General features: G+C 38.6%; 1 protein-coding gene across 1 annotated transcript in view; it reads left to right on the forward strand.

The window, feature by feature from the left end:
• Window positions 1-21,551, forward strand: part of LOC143212319 (uncharacterized) — a 90,180-nt gene that overhangs the window by 62,037 nt on the left and 6,592 nt on the right. Inside the window, exons 9-14 of the mRNA XM_076430982.1 lie at window positions 7,696-7,887; window positions 10,090-10,184; window positions 12,848-13,087; window positions 15,175-15,504; window positions 17,459-17,730; window positions 19,446-19,624. Of these exons, the coding sequence (XP_076287097.1) occupies window positions 7,696-7,887; window positions 10,090-10,184; window positions 12,848-13,087; window positions 15,175-15,504; window positions 17,459-17,730; window positions 19,446-19,624 (1,308 nt within the window). The remainder of the gene's footprint in view (window positions 1-7,695; window positions 7,888-10,089; window positions 10,185-12,847; window positions 13,088-15,174; window positions 15,505-17,458; window positions 17,731-19,445; window positions 19,625-21,551) is intronic.

Below are 21,551 nucleotides of genomic sequence, written 5' to 3' on the forward strand. Positions count from 1 at the left end.
CTTAAATTGCGTCGAGTTTTATCGCGGCGCCGAGTACCATCTAATTATCGTTACGAAAGTCCCTCTCCCTTTTTAAGAAATCTCTTCCCGGGAACCCGCCTTCTCTTCTTCTCCGGTTTCCGGCGAACAAGAAACTTTTTTTCCATGGTTCTCTCTCCCTCCCTCTCTCTCTCTCGTCTGTTCGCTCTTTTTCCCCCCGTTCCTTTGCGGAGGGAGTTAAGAACACGCGTCGGAAAGTTGCAGGGAAACGTTTAGCGCAATAAAGCATGGTTACCGTCGCCGTTACTTTATCCCGTGACACTCGCTTCAGAAAGATTTCCGCCATCGTGTGTCTCCCCTTCTCTCGCCATCTTTCTCCTTTCTTCCTCGTCGCCATCTTCCTCCCTTTCTTTCTGCCCTCTTGCTCGCGCGTTCACTTAACGCCCAGTTTCATTCAATTTTACGACGCGGCGCCGCGGCAAACTGGAAATCACGTTCCCAGGTAAATCTGACGCGTGAAGTGCAACTTCCGCCATGAATTTCACCCAGTTTTTCCGAAGTCTACACGGCCTGTGTTTCTCCTAAGCAATTGTTACATACTTCGCCGGAATTTTCAGCCCGATCCCCCAGCATCCGCCCCAAACTCTTCTCATTCGACGATCCCTGCTTTTAAAGCAGCTTCCTCCTTATTTTTGGCGAAGTTCGATAACTTCAGCACGGGAAAAAAGTTTTACTTATTTTTCCGTTTCTCGCGCTAAAGTTCATTCCCTTTTCCATCTTGTTTTTCAATCTTCTCCCCTCTCCCGAATTCTTCGGACTTTATTTCCGAGAATACCCTGCGACGCGATAGAAAATCGCTGAAAATTTTTGTTCCTTTTCTTTCTTTCAATTTTCCAACGCGAATCCAGTTTCTTCCCTTTTTTTATGCTCCGAGACGAATACAAAATAAATGTATGCAGCCTCACAATTTAAATTTTCACTCTCGATGAAAATTGTTCTTTTTTCCTTTCAGTGGTAGGACGCGTTTTTTTCTATTTTTGAATTTTCCATTTATCAATGAAGAATTGCTTATATATTTATGGTCTGGGAAAAATACAGAATAAATTTCTGGGCTCCTCAGGATTTAAACTGGGACTCCCTGAAAAATAAAATGGCTGGAGATGTTTAAAAATAGGAGAAAGTTCGTCCTGCCACCTCGAAGAAAGGAATAAAAGTTTTCCATTTTCCAATAAGGAATCGCTTTCTTTTTTATGTTTATGGTCTGAGAGAAATGCGGAATAAAATAGGACCCTCTGGATTTAGATCCAGACTCGCAGGATCGATGAGAAAACGCGCTACGCGCTCCGCTATGAAATTCTAGTGGTGTTTCTTGTTCTCGCATATTTAGATCGAGCACTTCCCTTCCCGGCGGCAGCTCAATTTTCAGATGCTGGGCGGTCTGCTTCCATTTAACGGCTAGTTTCACGTCGCTGCTTAAAACTTTAAAGCAACCCCTAAAGCCTCATTTCCACCCCATTATGTGGATGCTCCCGACGCTGTCATGACCCGTCTTGATCTTCGTGTTACCATTGCTTTTTGCACAACAGAGTCTTATCGCCCTTAATTATTATCAAAACTTTTTACCTACAGTTTTGTGGTCTACTTATATCAGTTACCACACGAATGGTTCCTTTGTGTCCTTAGAGACTGTTCGTAGACGGTTATTCGAACTCCGTGAACGAGTCTTTAAGATCTGTCTACAAGGTGTATAAAAAGTAATGGTGAACCGTTCTAGGGGCGAATCTACACCTCTGGATCGGTGGACATTTGTAAGAGAAACTTTCCGCAAAATTGTTTATAGCAAAGAAAATTGTTGGTAAAGTTGCTTTTTACATCAACACCTTAACTCATTCAGAAGAGAAACAGTTTGAAAGAAGCCACATGTCAAAATTAGTACCTTTCTCCTACGAATTCTGATGTATTTGGTATGTAATCCAGTAGATTTGTACCCGGGGCGGCTGCAGATCGAAGTTTCGATCCTGTAGGATCAATGATTCAGAAGTTATGCTTGCTTAAAGTTGAGCAATCTGCAGTGTGTTTGACAGGTAAGGACGTCGCCATATTGGCTTGTAGTGACGACCGTGCCGCCTCCCCCCGACTTAATCACCAACCAACTAATTAAATAAAGGAAGTATTTTTCTCGATCGTAATTTGGAATAGTAATATTTTCTCGGCGCACAGTTTCGATCAAATACTACACTAAATATAGCTATGTGAGGCATGAAACGTTTCGATTCGGGTTTGAACCAGATAACGTTTCCGATTCGGATTTGAATCAGTTAAAATGCCAAGTGCTATTTTATTGGAGGAAAACAAAAGTGGTGTGTTTCGTCCTAGACCCGCTAGAGGACTCATCAGTCATCTTGTCTCAGACTCATCTAGCGCGGGCCCAACTAATTAAATATTCTGCTCGGTAAGCGGCGCGCGACCGTCACTACAAACCAATATGGCGGCGCACTTGTCTGTCTAAAACACTGCAGATTGCTCAACTTTAAGTAAGCATAACTCCTGAACCATTGATCCTACAGGATCGAATCTTCGATCTGCAGCCGCCCCGGGTATAAATCTACTGGATTACATACCAAATATATCATAATTTATAGTAGAAAGGAACAAATTTTGAGTCCGTTAAAGTAGAGAGCAACTGGCTTTTGTCTACATATTATTAGTTGTACATTAATCAAATTTTGCAAGAACTGTAACAGCTTATATATCAATAACTATTTGTTTGCGACATGTGGCTCCTCTCAAACTTCTTCTCTTCTCGATGAGTAGAAGGTATTGATGTAAATACAAACTTTAACTTTTCTTTGTTTTAAACAATTTTGCAGCAAGTTTCTTCTACAAATGTCCACCGATTCGGAGGTGTAGATTCATCCCTACGACGGATGACTATTCTGCTTATCAATAATGCCGAGGAGATTAGATTATTTATTCCAAATTTATACGATATATTTCAACATACAAATTCCATTCAATTGTTATTGATGTATTAATGTTAAATGTGTATTCATTTCTGTCGAATTAGTACGATTCGGATGATGGCGTATAAATGCTGTATTGTATCTCTACCCGAGTTATTAGCGGTCCATAGAAGCCGTTTTATTCAGAATAATTTATTCGTTCGTGATGATATTGTTCGAGTTATTCGAATAGTATCTTTTGTGGAGCTTTATTCCGGACGAAAATAGTGTTAAAAAAATAGTTTATTTGAATAAATCTCCTTACTTCTTCTTAATCTAAAAAAAGGCACACTGATGTTCGTTGAATGTTATTTCAAATCTTCATCACGAGTCTGTCTCGTTAAAACACGGCAAGGGGTTAATTATTCAGGGTGAAATGGAACGTTAACTAGAGGGTTATTGTTGCTCGCTCGCTTCGCTCGCTCGCGAGTAGGGTTGTTTTTGCTCGCTCGCTTCGCGAGCTCGCGGATAGGACTGCTCTTGCGAAAGGGTTAGTGGTACGCATGGCTAGTAGTACCTATAGCTATTAATGTTTTTTTTGATTTGGTGTGTGACTCTCCACGAGCCACACAAAGAACTTCCCGATTCGTTAGTTGCAGTATATTATTATCATTATTTTTAGTACGTTTTAAGAAGATTATACGTTTTCAGGGAAATTCAATAGTTTTCTACTTATCAAGATGTTTGCTATATGGCGTCGCCTTAAACGAACATCGTAGACTCGTTGCTCGCTTGGTTCCTTGTTATAGCGTACTGATGTTGCAAAATAAATTGTCTTAATTATTATAGTTTTTCGCAAACGATACGACTCCTCATTATCCGGGTTAGCAGTATTGACCTTGGTTTTCTTCGATACTGTTAATTTAAATTGTCCCAAAATATATAAACCGCTCAATTTTGAAACTCTGCTCAGTGCTACATACAATATGTGTAAAGTTCGTTTTTCTGATGTTTTAAAATTCAAACATACTTTTCTCGTATGTTTGTCCCTGACTTTTATGAATCGTAATCGCTTCAGCAGGAACCACTGGAAATTGACTACGTGTGATTTGATATTTTTCCTCACTCGACATATTTACTTGATTCGATATTTTTATTATTGGTGGCAAATTTTGATGAATATTTGCATTTTTCATATAATCACGATAACGAGTTCTTACTTTCACTCCTACTCTGGCCAATTGAAAATCTAACCACAATATAGACGGAATTTTAGTATTTTCTTGAAAAGTAATAAATTTTAATATTCCGCATGTGTGCTCCATTAACCAATCCGTTTTCAACATTAATGTTATTAATAATTATCATATTGTTTATATTAATTTTCAATTTAATCTCAGTTAATAATTCGTTTTGAACTGATTGTTTTTTTAAAGATTGTAATATAAATTTTTTTTGTACTTTCATCGATATTCTTTGAAAATGTATTCTCGGGAGTAGAGATGATTAACTCACTCTTGCATTGGGATAATTTTCGATTATTGTAAGCGGAAACATTAGCGTAAGGTACAAAAAAAAAATTTTTTTTTAAATTAAAAAAATTTTTTTTAATTTAAGAAAAATGAAAAAAAAATTTTTTTGTGTAATTACGTTTGTTTCTTCGGTGGAAACTTTCCATTCTCTCGTATAAATTGCATTGTAGAATCAACTCCGTTCGAAAAAAACTAAAAATCTAAAAAACTACTTGACCAATATGGACCAAAATCTAATCAGCTCTAAGTTACGACGGGGCACATCGATTGCATCATTCATCATTCTGATCGCGTTGTTACTTTTTCAGAAAACGTTAACGAAAAATTTGATACCATAGAAACAGACATACGCACACACACACACACACACACACACACACACACACACACACACATACGAACATTTTGCTTAAAATAGTCTAGAATGACTGCAATGACCATGAAACGTGAAGATCTGCTAAAAAATCGATTTTCGATTTTCGGGGTCATTACAATAACTTCCCTATAAAATCGGGAAGTTAAAAAATTGTAATTTTGTGGTGTGACGTGGACAAACGCACGCCTAAAGTCAGAGGAAGGATAAGGTTCCGGGAAACAGTCGCAATTACCTAATTTACGGTGGCCAGGAGGAGCTTGGTCCTCGTCGAAGGCAGCCGTCCGATCGGCTAAATAACGATCGTGCGAGGCTCGTTTCGCTTGGACACGGGAAAACAACGGGTCCTTCCCGTCGAAGAACGCATTGACCCCGTGATAACGCCCCCGGGTGACGTTTCCGAGATAGAGCTCCGCCCGGAAACGGATCATCGGACGATATTGAGTTCCTCGGGTCTTCGATCCTCTTTGGCGCGTGATCTAAATGGGGTGAGAGAACGGAATGACGCCGTCCGCGGAAGGAGATTGGCTCTCGGTGCTTTATGAAGTGCTGTATCACCTTCCGGCTCGAATGGATCCAAGAGATTATATTCCTCTTTCCACCCTCCATCCCTTAGAAATCGTTCCGTTGTTCAGCCGGTAACTCGCGCGTCCGTGTTCGAAAGTTAAATTGCGGGATTTGTCGCTTGTTGATTATCATCATGCACGCACTCTTTGAACCTGAACGCTGGAAAATGGAATCTGCCAGAGGGGTGGACCCGGGGGGTGTGAGGTGCTCGTGAAATACGTTATCACGGCGCATTCGGTTTTAAAGCTCGGTTCCGCTTTTTTTCCGGCGGATTTCGCGAACGAACGGCGGATTCGAAATCAATGGGTTTTTGCGTGACAGGGGGTTGGTCCACGGGGTTACACCGCACGCCCGAGTCGACCCCCCTGGATGACTGCGAACGGGTTCGATCGGTCGAGAGAATCCTGCAGGGTGTTCGGTTTTTTTTTTTTATTTCTGCCGGCGAGATTCGCTTTCTTGCCGACCTCCGATGAAATGGATTTAGTGGGAGGGTTGCGAATCTTGGGCACCGGCGATATTAGAAAAATGGCGGCGATGTTTGTCCTCGGTTCTTTCGATTTTATTGGTTTCACATGAGCGTATATTACTGTTTAGTATTGTTTGACTAGTGGATTAATCACAATTAATAGGTAAGATACAAAATTGGGAAATTAACTTTAATTTTCATTATTGTATTGCACGACAATAGCATTTTGGCTCTAAATTATACAGAGTGAACCACGAATCGTGATCGGTAGAGATTATCACTTTGTTTGCTATTTCCAATCAATTATATTTCATATTATAAGTCCGAGGACTTAGATCATGTTCTATGGCAGTGTCGTCTATATGGTTCCCAAAGAATTAAATTAGTAAATAAGCTGTGCAAAATTAAGTTTTTCGTACCATTAAAAGCGGACATTTTCTTTGCTGAACCAAATGTTAAAGCCTTGAATTTATCTTCTAGTTTTTAAACGACTGCAATCTACATCTCTAGCGATTATTAAGACTGTCATTGTACACTAACTGTAAGCCTAATGTATAGTTGTAAAAGCTGAAATAAACCTATAATAGATTTCAGTGGTTCAATAAGGAAAAAAATTATATTTCATAACAACCTCGATTAATTTCGTTGAAACTTTGTACATGTATTGGGTTGGCAAGAAAGTAATTTCGGTACTGTGAAATAGAATAAAGTGAAATAGAGCCCAAATTTTTTATCCAAGCAATGAACTTTAACGAATAAGATATTTTCCCTTTTGTTCGATGATCTTTTGCCAAAGAGAATAAATAAGAAAATGTTTTATTGATTAAAGTTCATCGTTTGAATAAAGAAATTTGGCTTTATTTCACCTTAAAATACCGAAATTACTTTCTTGTCAACCCAATATATAACTTACTTATTCGTGACCCTTACTTTTTCCTTCGCAGTTGCGACCACTAACAATTTAAGAAACAAGTTATTTACACATTATCTAGTAAACTAATTCTTCTAACGTCTCAAAAAATACTCAAGCAGTCGGGTCCAATTTTGAAGAAGTTATTCGTTTTTAATTGACGCACGAATGCTTTGTACACGCACTGTAGTTGAAAGCATCTTTGAAAATATATACAGAACTAGCTTTTTCCCGCAGCTTCGCTCGCACAGAAAACCGTTTAATGCCCTCGGAAATTAATATTGTTTCTCTATAAAACCTTTTAACCCCCCATTCACCCCTATAGAGTTTTTATTTTATGTCATGCCGCCATCTTAGATTTCAAAACCCCTTTTCACCCTCTTAGGGGATCAATTTTTTAAAATGCCGAAACAGGTGTTTGTTTATTTGTATCAAAGAGCATTGAGACCAAGTATGAAGTAAATCCGACTACGAACAAAGTATTCCTCATACAAACGTTGCAACCCCTTTTCACCCTCTCCGGGGGTTGAATTTTTTGAAATGCCGGAACAGGTGTTTGATTAATTATATCAAAGAGCATTAAGACCACGTATGAAGTAAATCCGACCACGAACAAAATATTCCTCATACAAACGTTGCAACCCCTTTTCACCCCCTTGGGGATTGAATTTCGAAATATCCTTTCTTATCCCTTGTATAGATCATAAGGGAAACCTCTGTGCAAAATTTCAGCTTTCTAAGTCCAAGGGTTTAGCCTGGGCGTTGATAGGTGAGTCAGGACTTCGCTTTTATATATATAGATTTCAGAAAGGACCCAGTATGAGACGAAAAGTAAGAGACGCGTTCTGTGTTGGATTCCAGTCCCGACGCATTCGGGCAGAGTTTCTCAAGTCGGCGAGTTTAAGAATGCAATTTCCATTTGGCAGGGTGTCGCGTGGGCTCCCGCGTGTACGAAGAAGGCGAAATGGTCAGGAACCTCGAGTGGAAAGCCGCCTGCGACAACTGTTTCTGCGCGATGGGCGCGGTGCGTTGCGTGCCGCTTGCCTGCGCGCCTCCTCTTCAAGGATGCAGTCCCATCGTCCGCGAGGGACATTGCTGCCCGTCCACCTACAATTGCAGTGAGTCTGTGGATCAAGTTGCATCAGGGTTGCCGCGATTTCGCCCCGCCCGACTCCCCCATCCGGCTCGCGTTTCTACTTTACGTTTATTTCGTCTTCACGACCTGCGACAGCTTCAGCTTTCCCTCTTTCATCTTCGAAATTCAATGAAATTCAATGATTCAGACCCTCTCATAAACACCCTGAAGAACTAGAGAATACATTTGTCTCGATATCAGCGGAAATTTTGGGATCGAAGTGTTATATCGTTTACAAACACTTTCTAATTTACTTCTTTCTTGTTCGTAATTATTATCTTATGAAATTTTTTGAACATATCCGTGACATTTTTCTGATTGAAACGAGCCCAAACATGACACATTTTTGAGCATATTTGCTCGGTTAATTCACGATGCAGTAGAACTTCTATTATCCGAACTGATCAGTGGAACACGTGAATAAATCGTGTGGATCTCCTTAGGTTGAATTGTTTACACATGAAATGGATTCTGGAGAATTCGGATATCACTGGTTCGGATAATAGAGGCTCTGCTCAATAACTCTGAATTATGTCGTGTTTGGACTCGTTTTAATCGGAAGAATGTCGCAAATATGCCAGTAAAAGTTCCATTCAAAATAATGTGCAATTATGTTGAATTTCAGATAAATATGAATTTCGGTTGTCATTTTACTTACTGTTCCTCCGAAGGGATTTTTGACGAAACATTTTTCGGACCAACTGCGGAACACGCGTCCGGCGAGTTTTCAGCATTAATGGAAAATTTAGCAAGTTTTATTTATTCCCTATTTTTAAGGTAAACACGCGTCGTAGTTTGTTATCGCTTTTTGCGAATCCAACGGAGATGCACCTGCCTCGTTCTATTTATTTATGGACTGTTTTCCTTGTACACCTTTGGGGAAACAGTTTTTGATGCACCGATGTGCGGAATCGTTTATTTTCCTTTATACGTATATTTATTATCTTCCGCGTCTCCGACAAAACGTTCTCGGAAGTTTAATAACAGTGGATCTTCGAAGATCTTATATAGTGTTCTCATTGCATTAACGAAGATACTTTTTAGTTTATTTAGTATTTTACGAAGCAACGAATGAGACCACGTTTCCGTTTAATTAATTAAGATCTTTTTTACTTCATTTTTTCATGGGGCAAGATTTTATGCGAAGCAATCAAGGAGGACATGTCTTCATTGCATTAATGAACATCCTTTTTAGTCTATTTAGTATTTTATTAGGTATACAAATAAGTTCGGTGCCTTTTCAGCATACTTTTGATCTTTATTTATAAAAAAAGGAGTACACGTTACGTTTCGAAGCTCCCAAGCTTCTTCAAACGAACGGAAATTACTTGTTGAGTTAGAACAAGTTCCTCAGCAAGTTTCTGTTGTGTTTGACAAGGATTTTCATTCAATAATTGCTCTAATTTCTCGTCCTGCACTATTTTCGGTATTCCACTGTGTTCTCCATCACCGAGATCAAAATTTCCACCACAAAACCTTTGGAACCACTTCTTGCATGTTTTTTAAATCATTTTCGCAGCCTCAGAAGCATTCATCTTTGACTCGAAGACTCAAATGCAGAAAGAATACAGAGGCGAGTGTGTTGTTTGTTTTTTGAGGTTATGTAGGCAAAGTTTGATGCTTTAAAACACCAAAGCGACGGGAAGAAAATTTTAATTTGAAATGCAATCACAATTGAATATACAATGTAAAGGCACCGAACGTATTTGTACACCTAATAACTAGCTGGCTTAATTTTTTCTTACAAGATTTTATGCGAAACAATCAATGAGGACATGTCTTGATTGCATTAATGAAGATTCTTTTTAGTGTATTCAGTATTTTAACTGGTTGACTTCGAATTTTCTTGATAAGATTTTATCTGATGCAATGAATGAGGCCACGTTTTGTAGTTTATTTAGTTTTTTAACTGGTTTACTTCATTTTTCCTTGACAAGATTTAATGTGAAGCAATCAATGAGGACACGTTTTCTTCATTTTGTACTGTTTCTATGAAGTTTTGACGATACTGACCGCTAGCTGAAGGAAAACAGATCCCAATGTTTCGAATCGACGCGAAAAAGTGACCGGAAACGCGAGCCGGGTCGGCTACACCATAAAAACCCTGTGCTCTTTCACAACCCTGATTACCACCTAGGTGTTCTAGCCCGAATGCCATAAGAAACTGACAGATTAAACGTTCAAGGCGGTAGCATCGAGGTAAACGCCACCCAGAACTACGCCTCGTACGCGTTCATCAGCAAGGACTACGCCAAGTTTCGCAAGGAGACCAATTTCTTTGTACGTTTTCGCCATTTTTGCGATTCTCTATTGATTCTTTACAGTATCGCTTCGATATCTCTCGCTGTATTTCGCCTCTTTCGCATCTCTCTCTGCATGAATCTTTAATCTATATTCTCCTTCAGAAAGATTTTTTACCGATTTACGATTCGAACAATGTAAGTTTTCATATGTAATTTATTATTTAGAAGGGATCGTGAAATAAAGGAACGTTCTATTTACCAGAAATAAATCTTTCAAAGGAAATTTCTTTGGGAAAAGATACGGATGAGGTATTCGATAGTATTGAGATATTAACTCGAGCTGCAACGCCTATGTTTTCGTATTTTCCGATACACTAACGGAACAGCTAGACTCCGACACCAATAAATTTCCGCGTATCCGAGATATCCGACAGAAGCGACGTAAAACCGACCGAAAAATCGTGCACGGAAGAGAGTAACGTAAAACCGAAGGAGGAAAAAATCGGCTACGCCGTTCGACCCTCATCCGACCGTCTCGAAATCGCTGTTCTCGTATTCGTTCGATGTTTCCGAATGGGTGACACGAAATTTTAACATCCGAAAGATATCGCGTGGCGTACAGCCGGATAAAAATCCTCTTCTCCTTCTACTACAGAATAAAATCGTATATTCGCGATAAAACTTACCTTCCAAACCTCCTCGACTGTTGTTATATTCGAAAATTAAATAACAATCCTCGGGTATCACGGAATTTATTCAACTAAATTATTAGTTTAGTTAACCGCGTTGTACTTCGCAGACATTTCTAAAAAATGTTGACGAATGTTGATTCTAAATGCAATTATGTTAATTAATTGCTACTTGCATTTCTTGTGCATTTCTTCGCATTGATCTACAGTGAAACCACATTTTTTCAAAAATACAGTAATGCCTTGATAAATGTGAAAACATTTTGTTTCTAATCATATTTTTACCAAACTTTTATCAACATATCCGTGACACTTTTCTGATTAAAATGAGACCAAACATGACATACTTCTAACGATTCAACAGAACCTCGATTTTCCAGTGATTAATGCAGATAATTGGGGTTCTATTGTACCGAGGATTAAACGAACAAATGTGATCCAAATTGTGTCGTGTTTGGTCTTGTTTTAACCGGAAAAGTGTGACGACAACATTTGTGTCATAATTATGTTCGTAGATTGTTGCTAACAAAATTTTGATGATTTCAGCGCACTGGTTCGATCAATTGTTATTTACACACTATTTGCAAATTATCACAATATCTTTTTCCGACGTTTCGATCTTACTTTAGATCATTTTCAAGAAAATTACAAGAACTGCGTCTGTCAATTAATAATCAATATTATGTATCATACTGTGTGAATTTAAAACAAGAAGAACAACTGCTACCTACTTGCTTAGTGCAATAGAAAATAATTTTTCATCGTGTTGATGCTAGGACAGTATACATGGTAATTCTTGTATTTTTCTTGAAAATGATTTAAAGTAAGATCGAAACCGTCGACAAAAGATTTTGTGATAATTTGCAAATAGTGTGTAAATAACAATTGATCGAACCAGTGCGCTGAAATCATCAAAATTTTGTAAGAGAAAAATACTACTGTTCGTTTAATTGCATTTAAGATGAAACACTTTTTTTGAATCGATGAAATATCTCGAAGTTGACAGTATCTCGCAGCATCGACCGGCAAAACCGCTCGAATAAACGGTCCCATAATTGTTTCGAGCAGTTGAGTCGGGCCAGCAGGGTAACAGACACGGCTGTCCAATTCGAAGCCGAAGTCACTGACGAGGAATGCTTCACTTCGCGTTCCCAGATTAACTAACTAAGTTAAACGTCTAACCGGGCGGGGCGCGGCGCGTCGCTGCGTCCGTTCCGCCAGGATTGCATTAATTAAATTCCATTCGGGTTGTAAATCACGTGGCTTTACCGTGGGGGACGAACTCTTGCATCGATGACGATAGCAATCGTGACCATTCCCGCTCGTTCTTACACTGTCAATGGCGCGTTAAACGCTGTCGTTGCGCCGTGCGCCGTTCTCCTCGGGGGTCCGAAGTAGAATTCCCTTTACCTCGAATCTCTTGAAGTACGTAATCCATCCGGGGACCTTTGATATTTCGTTTCAATACAATTCGATTAGAAATCAGTCGCAATTTGCGCTGAAGCACTCGGGCAGAATTTTCGTTCGCTTTACTCTTTCACGGTCCTCTTTAAACTCCCTTTTACTACACTATGCGCGACATTCAGGACCGTATTCAGTATTCAAGGATCCGGATGTTGGTAATCGCTGGAACTGATTAAATTTACATTACTCAAGTTGGTAGGCTAGTGTAATACTCTGAAGTCCTTTTCTAGGTACATTTGTAGTACATGTATTTCTGTAATGTTTCTATTGTTTCATTACTTGGTGGAATATCTATTATTCTTAACTTTTTGTGCTCTGTTGTTACAATTCTGTTATTTAACCCTTTGCAGTCGGAGCTGCTTTAACTTGAAAATTATAAATTTCTTCCGGCTTATAGGAACATATACATTGTATATGATTTTTTTTCATTTTTATTCATTTTTATTTGTACATATTTTTATATATTCTACAAGAATATTAAATATATTCTCGTGAACTTTGCGTGGCGAAGTTTGGACAATGCACGGATAAATAATTTTCTGCGCAGCCGGTAGTGGAGCAAATAACGAGCCCACCGGTGGAGGGACGCGGTCATCGAGTAGTCGAGGAAAGAATCGATTCGAGCACGATCGTCCACGAGGAATCGTCCTCGATCCCGACAGACTCCACGTCCTGGCCGTCCACCTTCGAAACCGACATCATGGACAACGAGATTCTGGTTGAGACGGTGGACTACGTGAAATCCAGCCCGGAAATCGCCACCACGACACCAACCATCCCTGAAGAGGTAATCCCCATGGTCGAAAAATTCCAGGCGTCTTACTTGCAGTTCGTTTTCACAGCATTTCTACCGCGCGTGGTGATTCGAAGTTCATATTTTGGAAAATACTGTTGTGGAGAAATTAATGTTTAGGTCGCGGACCTTTACACATAATAAAAATGTTGTGCTGCAGGAAAGTGATTCTTGAATAATTTTGATAAGCGAAAAACAATATATATATATATATTTATAAAAATAGTGAAATTAATTTTATACTGCTATATAACATTTAAAATTGTTACATATGCATAATATTTAGAGGCTCCATGTCTTTCTTCTGTTAAATTGTTTTAATATTTCGTGAAGGAGATAGTTGCATTTAATAAAACATTTTAACAGTGTTTCAAATTGCAATTATCCGTTTTTGTCATAAATGCATCAAATCAATGTTTCATTTACTGAAGGATTTTTATTTCGTTGCTTATCCTCAGTATGTACACAGGGTGGACCATAAAAACGACTGCCCCCGTGGCTCGCGATGTACGAAACCATAAAAATGCGACCAGAAATTATAAACTGCTGGCAGTACTCTGCAGAAAAATCATTCCGAACATGTGATATCTTGTTTTTATACGACATCAATTTTATTAGAGAAATTTTACTCCCGTCTCTATGATTGTGAAAATATCCAGGTTGGAAGCTTTTATTGGCTTGATATGTTTACTTTTATTCGCATATGCATGCGCTGCTTTCGTTCCCCAAAAGAGTTCGTTGTTACGTTAACAATTACAATTCTACGAGTGGCGTGCAAACCGAAAAATAATTTTAGAATATTGTTGAACGTGTGTTGTGTGTGTGCATTCGAAAAACAGCTGCGTATTTCGATTTGATTTCATTTTGATATTAACAAATTTTTTATTTCATGTTTCATAGAATTACGAATAAAAATAAATTTTTTAAAAATACAACGTTTTTAAAACGGACTAGAAAGTATAAAATCATTTTTCCTAGCCCCATACGAGATTCCTAACCACGTACAGATAGTCCTGAAAATACTTGTAAGATTTAAATCACTAACTAAATCACTAACAATTTTATTGCAATGCAAATGATATGGACTGTTATGCGAGTTTTCTCAGCAGCAGCTACTCTCTACACTCCTTGCTACGTATTATCTTGCGCCCCACGTTTTTCGTTTTAAATCTTACAAATATTTTCATGGCTATTAAAAATTCACAATCACAAATTTTCAGGACTATCTGTACGGGGTTAGGAATCTGTATGGGGCTAGGAAAAATTATTTTATTCTCTTTAAGTCCGTTTCAAAAACGTGGTATTTTCTAAAAATTTTTCAATCGATTTTAAACATTTTGACGAGATTATAACAAAGACTAAATTTCAGACGGTATTGCGACCGCGTCATATCGAAAACAAACGCCGTGGTAAAATGTCAAAGATAAAGGTTCGACGGAGAATCTCGGTGTAACTGTTCTTTCGCTTGGTAAACAAACATTATAGTATAATAATACACAGTAACTTTGTAAACACCGCACGGAGCTCGAACGCACACTGAGCTCCTTCGGTGCGAAGCGTAGTGGAGTAGGGAGCGCTGTCGCGCAGAGTGGGGATCACTGAACGCGTTCACGCACTACCGAGCGTCGTGCGCGGAGGTGTAATGGTTAAATTTAATAGTTTATATCTCCTAAACGCATAGGCTTTCTAAAAAATTTTTTTTTAAATATTGCAATGTGATCCAGTTCTGAGCTATATTTAAAATTTCAAGCCTTTAGCTCATCGGGAAGTTAGTTTAAAATCAATTGCAAAATTTGTACCGAACAGACAGACAGACAAGAAAACGATCTAATAAAAACGTGGTAAAATAGAAATTTGCATAAACGTTAAAATGTGAAATTATTATTGATACGCAATTTGTTGAATTAATGCGAAAATGTTTGAAGGATCCGAGACTCTGTCGTGCCATTATTTCTGAGGAGAAATTGAATGAGATTTCAGTGTTTTAAAAAATTCTGAATCTCGAATCAAAATGTTTGTGACGTCGAATAAAAAGTTTTTGACATGAGAAGAGACATTTGCACACAATGGTCGCATTGCAGTCGACAACGAGCGTCGAATCGACGACCTTGGAGTCAACGTTGGCAAGTAAAGAGGATGGCGATCCGTTGAACGATCCGACGACGGCGACGACGACGACGTTCTCGACGAGCGGCGTCGAGGGATCGACGATCACGGTGATCGAGGATCTCTCGTCCGTGGCGGACGCGGCGACGGAATCGACAACTCTGTTACCGGAAGCGACCGGAAACGATACGGTGACGGAGGAGGACTGGAGGAGAATAAACGTGACTGTGAGGAACAGAGACACGATCCACTCAAATTCGACGGGCGCCGCGTTCAAAGAAGATTTCGAACACGGAAACATTACGGTGAGTCCACAAACATAACCACCATAAACATGCGGAAATATTTAGAATAACTAAACTGCGGATTTTTATGCAAAATACAAATTGTCGAGATGCTAGAGCTAAATCAGAGTTGGGCATTAATCAATTCAAATTTTAACCAAGATTGATTGATTAATGTTTACGATTTAAAAAGGTAATCATTGAAAAATGGACGATTGATTCAATCGATTGATGAAGTTAATCGTCAATCGTTGATTAAAATCAGAAATCATCGAAATATTTGATACTGATTTAATCAATTGTTGAAGTTAACAGTTGACAGAAATATATCTCAACGAAAACTCAGTTTACTGATTCCGTATTTCATTTCGAAATTTCAGCAGTTAATCATTAATCAATTATCCGATTGACGATTACAATTGAAAAGAATGCAATCGTTAACTGCAATTAACGACTAAAGTAGGAGCTTAATTGTTAATTACGATTAACGATTGAAGTAGAAATTTATTCGTCAATCGTTGATTAAATTTTTGCCCAGCTCTGAGCTAAATAGACATTCCTCTCTTTTCTTAAACCCTTTCCGTACCATTTTAGTTACAGTGATTAGAACGTCTTTATCCCGAAATATGTCGTAGAAGAGAGAGGAAAATTTGTATTTTTTGTATTTATTTGAATGCTTAAATATTGATCCCAAAAGAATCAAAATTTATTGCATCTAGAAAGAAAGGCATACCATTCATATTTGTTAGACATTCTTAAGATCTTCATGACGAGTCTGACTCGTTAAAATACGGCAAGGGGTTAATCGTTTTAACAGTACCACGAAATTCTTTAAGCATTTTCACTGTTTTGCATTTGATACACGTACCCATTTCTGTCGTAAAAGCATCAAACCCGCAGCCTGTCATTTTTCCCCGAGCTATTTCGACACATTTTTTGTCGAATCTATTTGCTGCGTGAAAACAGAATTGAGTATACTTTTGTCAAATGTGTATAAAAATAAATGTACAAGAATTTATACATATTGAAGCACGGCGTGTTTCATGCACTTTGTCGAGAGCACGCGAGAAAATGTATCACTGATAAAAATCTACAGGGTGATTCATTCACCTTGTTTATCTCTGTAGAGGTTTCATTTTTTTTTTTAACCAATGAAAAAATGTGCGAGATGTTATTCGTACTATTGTACAGAGATTTTCATGCAACGCGCGCACCGGAAAAAATATTTGAAAAAAAATGTGGTAATTGTACTGATATACATATAGGAACTTCCATTCATCTGTTTCATTCTCTTTTAACGAAGAATGTTTATATGATATTTAATACAAAAAAGAAAAAAGTAGTCTACACTGTAGCATATACCTTCCATTCATCTTCTTCATTCTCATTTAAGAAAGAATGTTTACATGATGTTTAATACTGTACAATTAAAAGTATTTTTAAATTCGTCTAATGTTTTCAGCGTTTTAAAATACACCTATTCATTTTTGTTATAAATGCATAAAATCCGCTGTCTACATTAGTCTTTCCGATATCCTCAATGAAACAGGTATTCAGTTAGTTTAATTGCCACAAAATTGAGTACTTAAATGACAATTTGGATGTCCCTGATCAAAAATGACTGCGGCACAGCACTCGGAGGGTTAATCCAAAAAAGAACAGTCTATACGCAAAGAAATTAAAATTTTTAATACGTATCATTTTGTATTAATAATACTGATCATCATTTTCCTCCGATTAGCCTATCCTCTCCTGAAAGAAAGAGTCCGAAACAAATGATGGTGTGTTCGAACAGCTAATTTCAGCGTTAAATTAATCCTCGGCAGAGTATACTGTGCATTTAGAAGTGATCCTTGAAGGATGCTTGCGAATAAACAGTGTCTATAATTGAAACCGCCGGCAGATCAATAGGAGCGTGAATCAGTGTCGGTGGTTCCTGTCAGGGAAATTAACAGTGGGTACCTGTTGCGATTAGATGGATCCAGCCGAGACAACGCAGTCCATTGGCAAAGGGACAGTCAACAAACCGTCATCCACTGTGCTAATGCCGGATGACATTCTGGTGATGAACGTCACTGTGAAAACGAACGTCTCGGTGGGTCATATTCAGGGTGTCACGATAAACCCGATTAGGTCAATACCGCCGGACGTCGAGGCTATACTGAACATCACTCATAGAGAGAAGGGGGAGGACTACGATTACGATTACAGCCAACATTCCCTACCGCCGTCGCTACCGAATGTCAGGTAAGGTAAATACCAACCTCTGCGTGCCACCAAAACGCTCGAGATCCATGAATCATAAACGACAACCGAAATTCTGCTAAGGGAGCCTGGCCCGGGCTCAATACATTTTCGGAGAGAAGGTCCTACAGAAGATACTGGGTGGTTAAATTATTCTGAACAGATGGAACGACGAAGATAGCTTGTTGGAAAACATATTTAAACATAGAAGAACATTTCATCATTGCTACGAATACATAAAATCCGGAGTCTAATGATTATTTTCAGACGATAATATGTAGAACCTTGTTCAAATTGTATGTAGATTCAGGCAATATTCGATCTAAGAAAACGGGAACTGTACAATCTAAGAAAAGGAATGGACCCGAAAGTTTTTCTTGGATATCGAACGTTTACTGTGATCCAGTTATGCATCACTAGACCGAGGATGTTTATGCAAACGTACGTTTTTTATCACAAGTAGACTGTGGATTTTGATGCAAAATAAAACTGGCCTGCGTCGATTACAAAGGGAGTTACCAAAACAGTAATTCAGTTCTTGTCTTGAGAATTCTGATAAGTTGAGAATATTATTTTGTGTTCTTTCTGGCCCGGGCTCAATACATTTTCGGAGAGAAAAGGTCCTACAGACGATACTGGGTGGTTAAAATATTCTGAACAGATGGAACGACGAAGATAGCTTATTGGAAAACATATTTAAACATATAAGAACATTTCATCTTTGCTACGAATGCATATAATCCGGAGTCTAATGATTATTTTCAGACGATAATATGTAGAACCTTGTTCAAATTGTACGTACATACAGTCAATATTCGATCTAAGAAAACGGGAAGTGTACAATCTAAGAAAAAGAACAGACCCGAAGGTTTTTCTTGGATATCGAACGTTTATTGTGATCTAATTTATGTATCAATAGACCAAACTTACCTTTTTTATTACAAGTAGACTGTGGATTTTGATGCAAAATAAAACTGGCCTGCATCGATTACAAAGGGAGTTACCAAAACAGTAATTCTTGTCTTAAGAATTCTAATAAGCTGAGAATAATATTTTGTGTTCCTTCTACTCATTTTTACCATCAGTCATTAAATTCGGGGCTTAGTTACAAGGCTGAATTTACATTTACATTTTTCACTGAACATTTCCGTAAGCTACGAACGCACAGACATCGGCAGCCAATTGAATAATTCACTGCCATTTTCCGTTCCGTACACAAAATCATAAATTCCTCATAATAAAAAGGGCCAGGACATCGTCCACTGTAACGGGGGAGTCCCTCGTCGAGAACACTCCTTGCCCCACTAAAACTCTCCGAAGCTTTTCATCCTTTCCCGGTGTCCCTGACAACCCTGGTCTCCGCAATCAGTCCGGTCGCATCTCATAAAAAATTATTTTCCCCGAGAAATGAGTCTCTCGTCGAAAACACCCCTAAATCTTGGTCCCTTGGGTTGGAGCACTCGAAACTCTTCGTCCCCCATAATTCCAACGACGGCAAACAAGTACTGCGCGGTGGGGTGGTGGGGGGTGTACGCGAAAGAATTTATTTCAGTGGAGAGTCCTTCGTTCCACTCGACGCCTCCATCAACCCCCAAAAATTCCCAACCTTCGACCCGCGCGCATACATAAGTAAACGAGAGAACGAGAATGATGGTAGATCGGGGAGGATACGATCGTTCGAGAAATAAGAGGATGGATGTGTTCCGCGTTTCACGTAGGATAATTCCGTTCGTGGCGGCGGACGCGTTGGTGAAAGACAAGACAGTTCCGTCGTCTGTCACCGGATATCCTTCCGGCTCGGTGGTCGTGCCTCCGGAATTGCTGCCGACTGACACTTCTGGATTTTACGATATCGCCACTCAGGAAAACAGATTTAGCCCGCCTGTCGAGACCGAAGGTAGGTTCTACCGTAAGGAATCTCCGTGGAAAAATCCCGGCCGAGGAAAACCTCTCCAACGAAAATTATTAACACTTTTCAGTCGAAGCTATGTAGCTATGTATTTAACTCGGGTTTAACGAAAAATTGACATATATTTGTGTACATAGAAGATTCCCAAAAAGTCCCTGGAAAATTGACTTACCTCTTTTTGTAAGTCTACAATTTAACCCTTTGCAGTCGGAGATATTTTAACCTGTAAATTAAACATTTCTTCCGGCCTAGAATAATTCCATTGTACAATACGATTTATTTCTGATAAATTGGTATATTACCTTATACAATTCCTAAATGTTTATCGGTTTCGCACTTCAAATTCAACGTTACGCAAATCAATTTCACTTTTTCGTAAATCAATTTCACCCTTCTGCAAATCAATTTCACCCTTTTGCAAATCAATTTCTTGTAAAAGTCAGCTTTTACAATTTTTACAAACGTTTGTAATAGTGCTTACGCACTTTAACACTAAACCTACCATCACCGGTCAAAATGACCGTTTCAGGATTCTCTTATTTCACAATTATTGAAATAATAAGACTGATTCCATAAGAAACGATTGTATAGATATCTTTAGTAGTGCACGTATTACAATAGGAGCCGTACAAAGTCTAGATAAAATCAAATTTGTCATTTATATAAGGGAACATCTACCAGTTACTTTTAAGGCTCGGTAGGTTTAGTGTTAAGTACACTTGAAAGCATCTCCCTCGAGTTTAGAAGAAGTCACCATGGACAGTAGGGTACAGCCAAGTGCTGTGTGACGTTAGAAACACGTGAACGGTGTCAGTGTACTACGAGGTAACCATAAGACTCAATACTCGATACGCTTCAATAAATACATACATATGTACCTACTTTCATTTTTGAAATTTATTAATCAGAAAATTTCTACAATGAACATACATGTCTACACACAGTTTTTTCATACATTACACAGTTAATGAATTGGTAATTACTATTAAATAAGTATTTGATGTACACATCTTTGCAATATAAATAAAAGTTTGAATTTCTTATCAATTAATTTACATTTGATTTGATTTTTTTACGAAAACTTACAGATACTTTATTTGTAAAGGGTTGAATTTGATTTGCAAAAGGGTGAAATTGATCTGCAGAACCTGTAATTTTTGTATAAACAAATAGTACAACAATATACTCGTTTTGAAGCCTCTACTTTTTCCATCCGTTTGCAGCAACTGGGAAACCGAAGACACTCTTTTGGTCCAAAATGTGACATATTCAGTTTGTAAAAACATTGAAAGTTTTTTCAAAAGCTTCCTATTTACAACGAATTTTTTCTGGTCGATTTATTAAGCTTCAAATGAGAGGAGTATTGTCAGCTTTTCGATAATAATTTTTCGTTTGTAAATAATAATTTGCGAGATTTGATTTTCTGCCAAGGGTAGTGTACACGCCGACTGTATTTTTTAACTGTACTGTTTTCTTATTTTTATACTATACCGGTTGGACGTTTCGGCAATCAATGTCGGTCTCTCTCTCGCTCGCTCTCGCAGATTGCGGGAATTCATTTCGCAAAATTGAAAAGGTCCCAGCTGCTGCCCGCGGACACCGGTCGCGTTTTTGACACGGCCGCGTATCGCTAGGCTGACGCTATAAAATTTCGAGTCGCAGGCGATCGGCGTGACGCTGACGTGCATTCATTTCGCGGGATCGTACCGCTCGGTGGTTTGCGTTGCGAACTCGTTGGGGCTGACAGTTCTCTATTTTTTTGTTCCACCGTGGAAGCCCCCGTGAATTTATCTAATTTATGAATTATACCGGTGTTGGGTTTTTTTCAAATGTTTTGCTCATTTTGTGATGTCTATGCTCCTGTTCGCACATGTAAAAAGGTTCATCGCTGCATGACGTGTACGCTGCTTGCATT

The sequence above is a fragment of the Lasioglossum baleicum genome, chromosome 1 (genome assembly GCF_051020765.1).
Source record: "Lasioglossum baleicum chromosome 1, iyLasBale1, whole genome shotgun sequence".
Taxonomy (NCBI): domain Eukaryota; kingdom Metazoa; phylum Arthropoda; class Insecta; order Hymenoptera; family Halictidae; genus Lasioglossum; species Lasioglossum baleicum.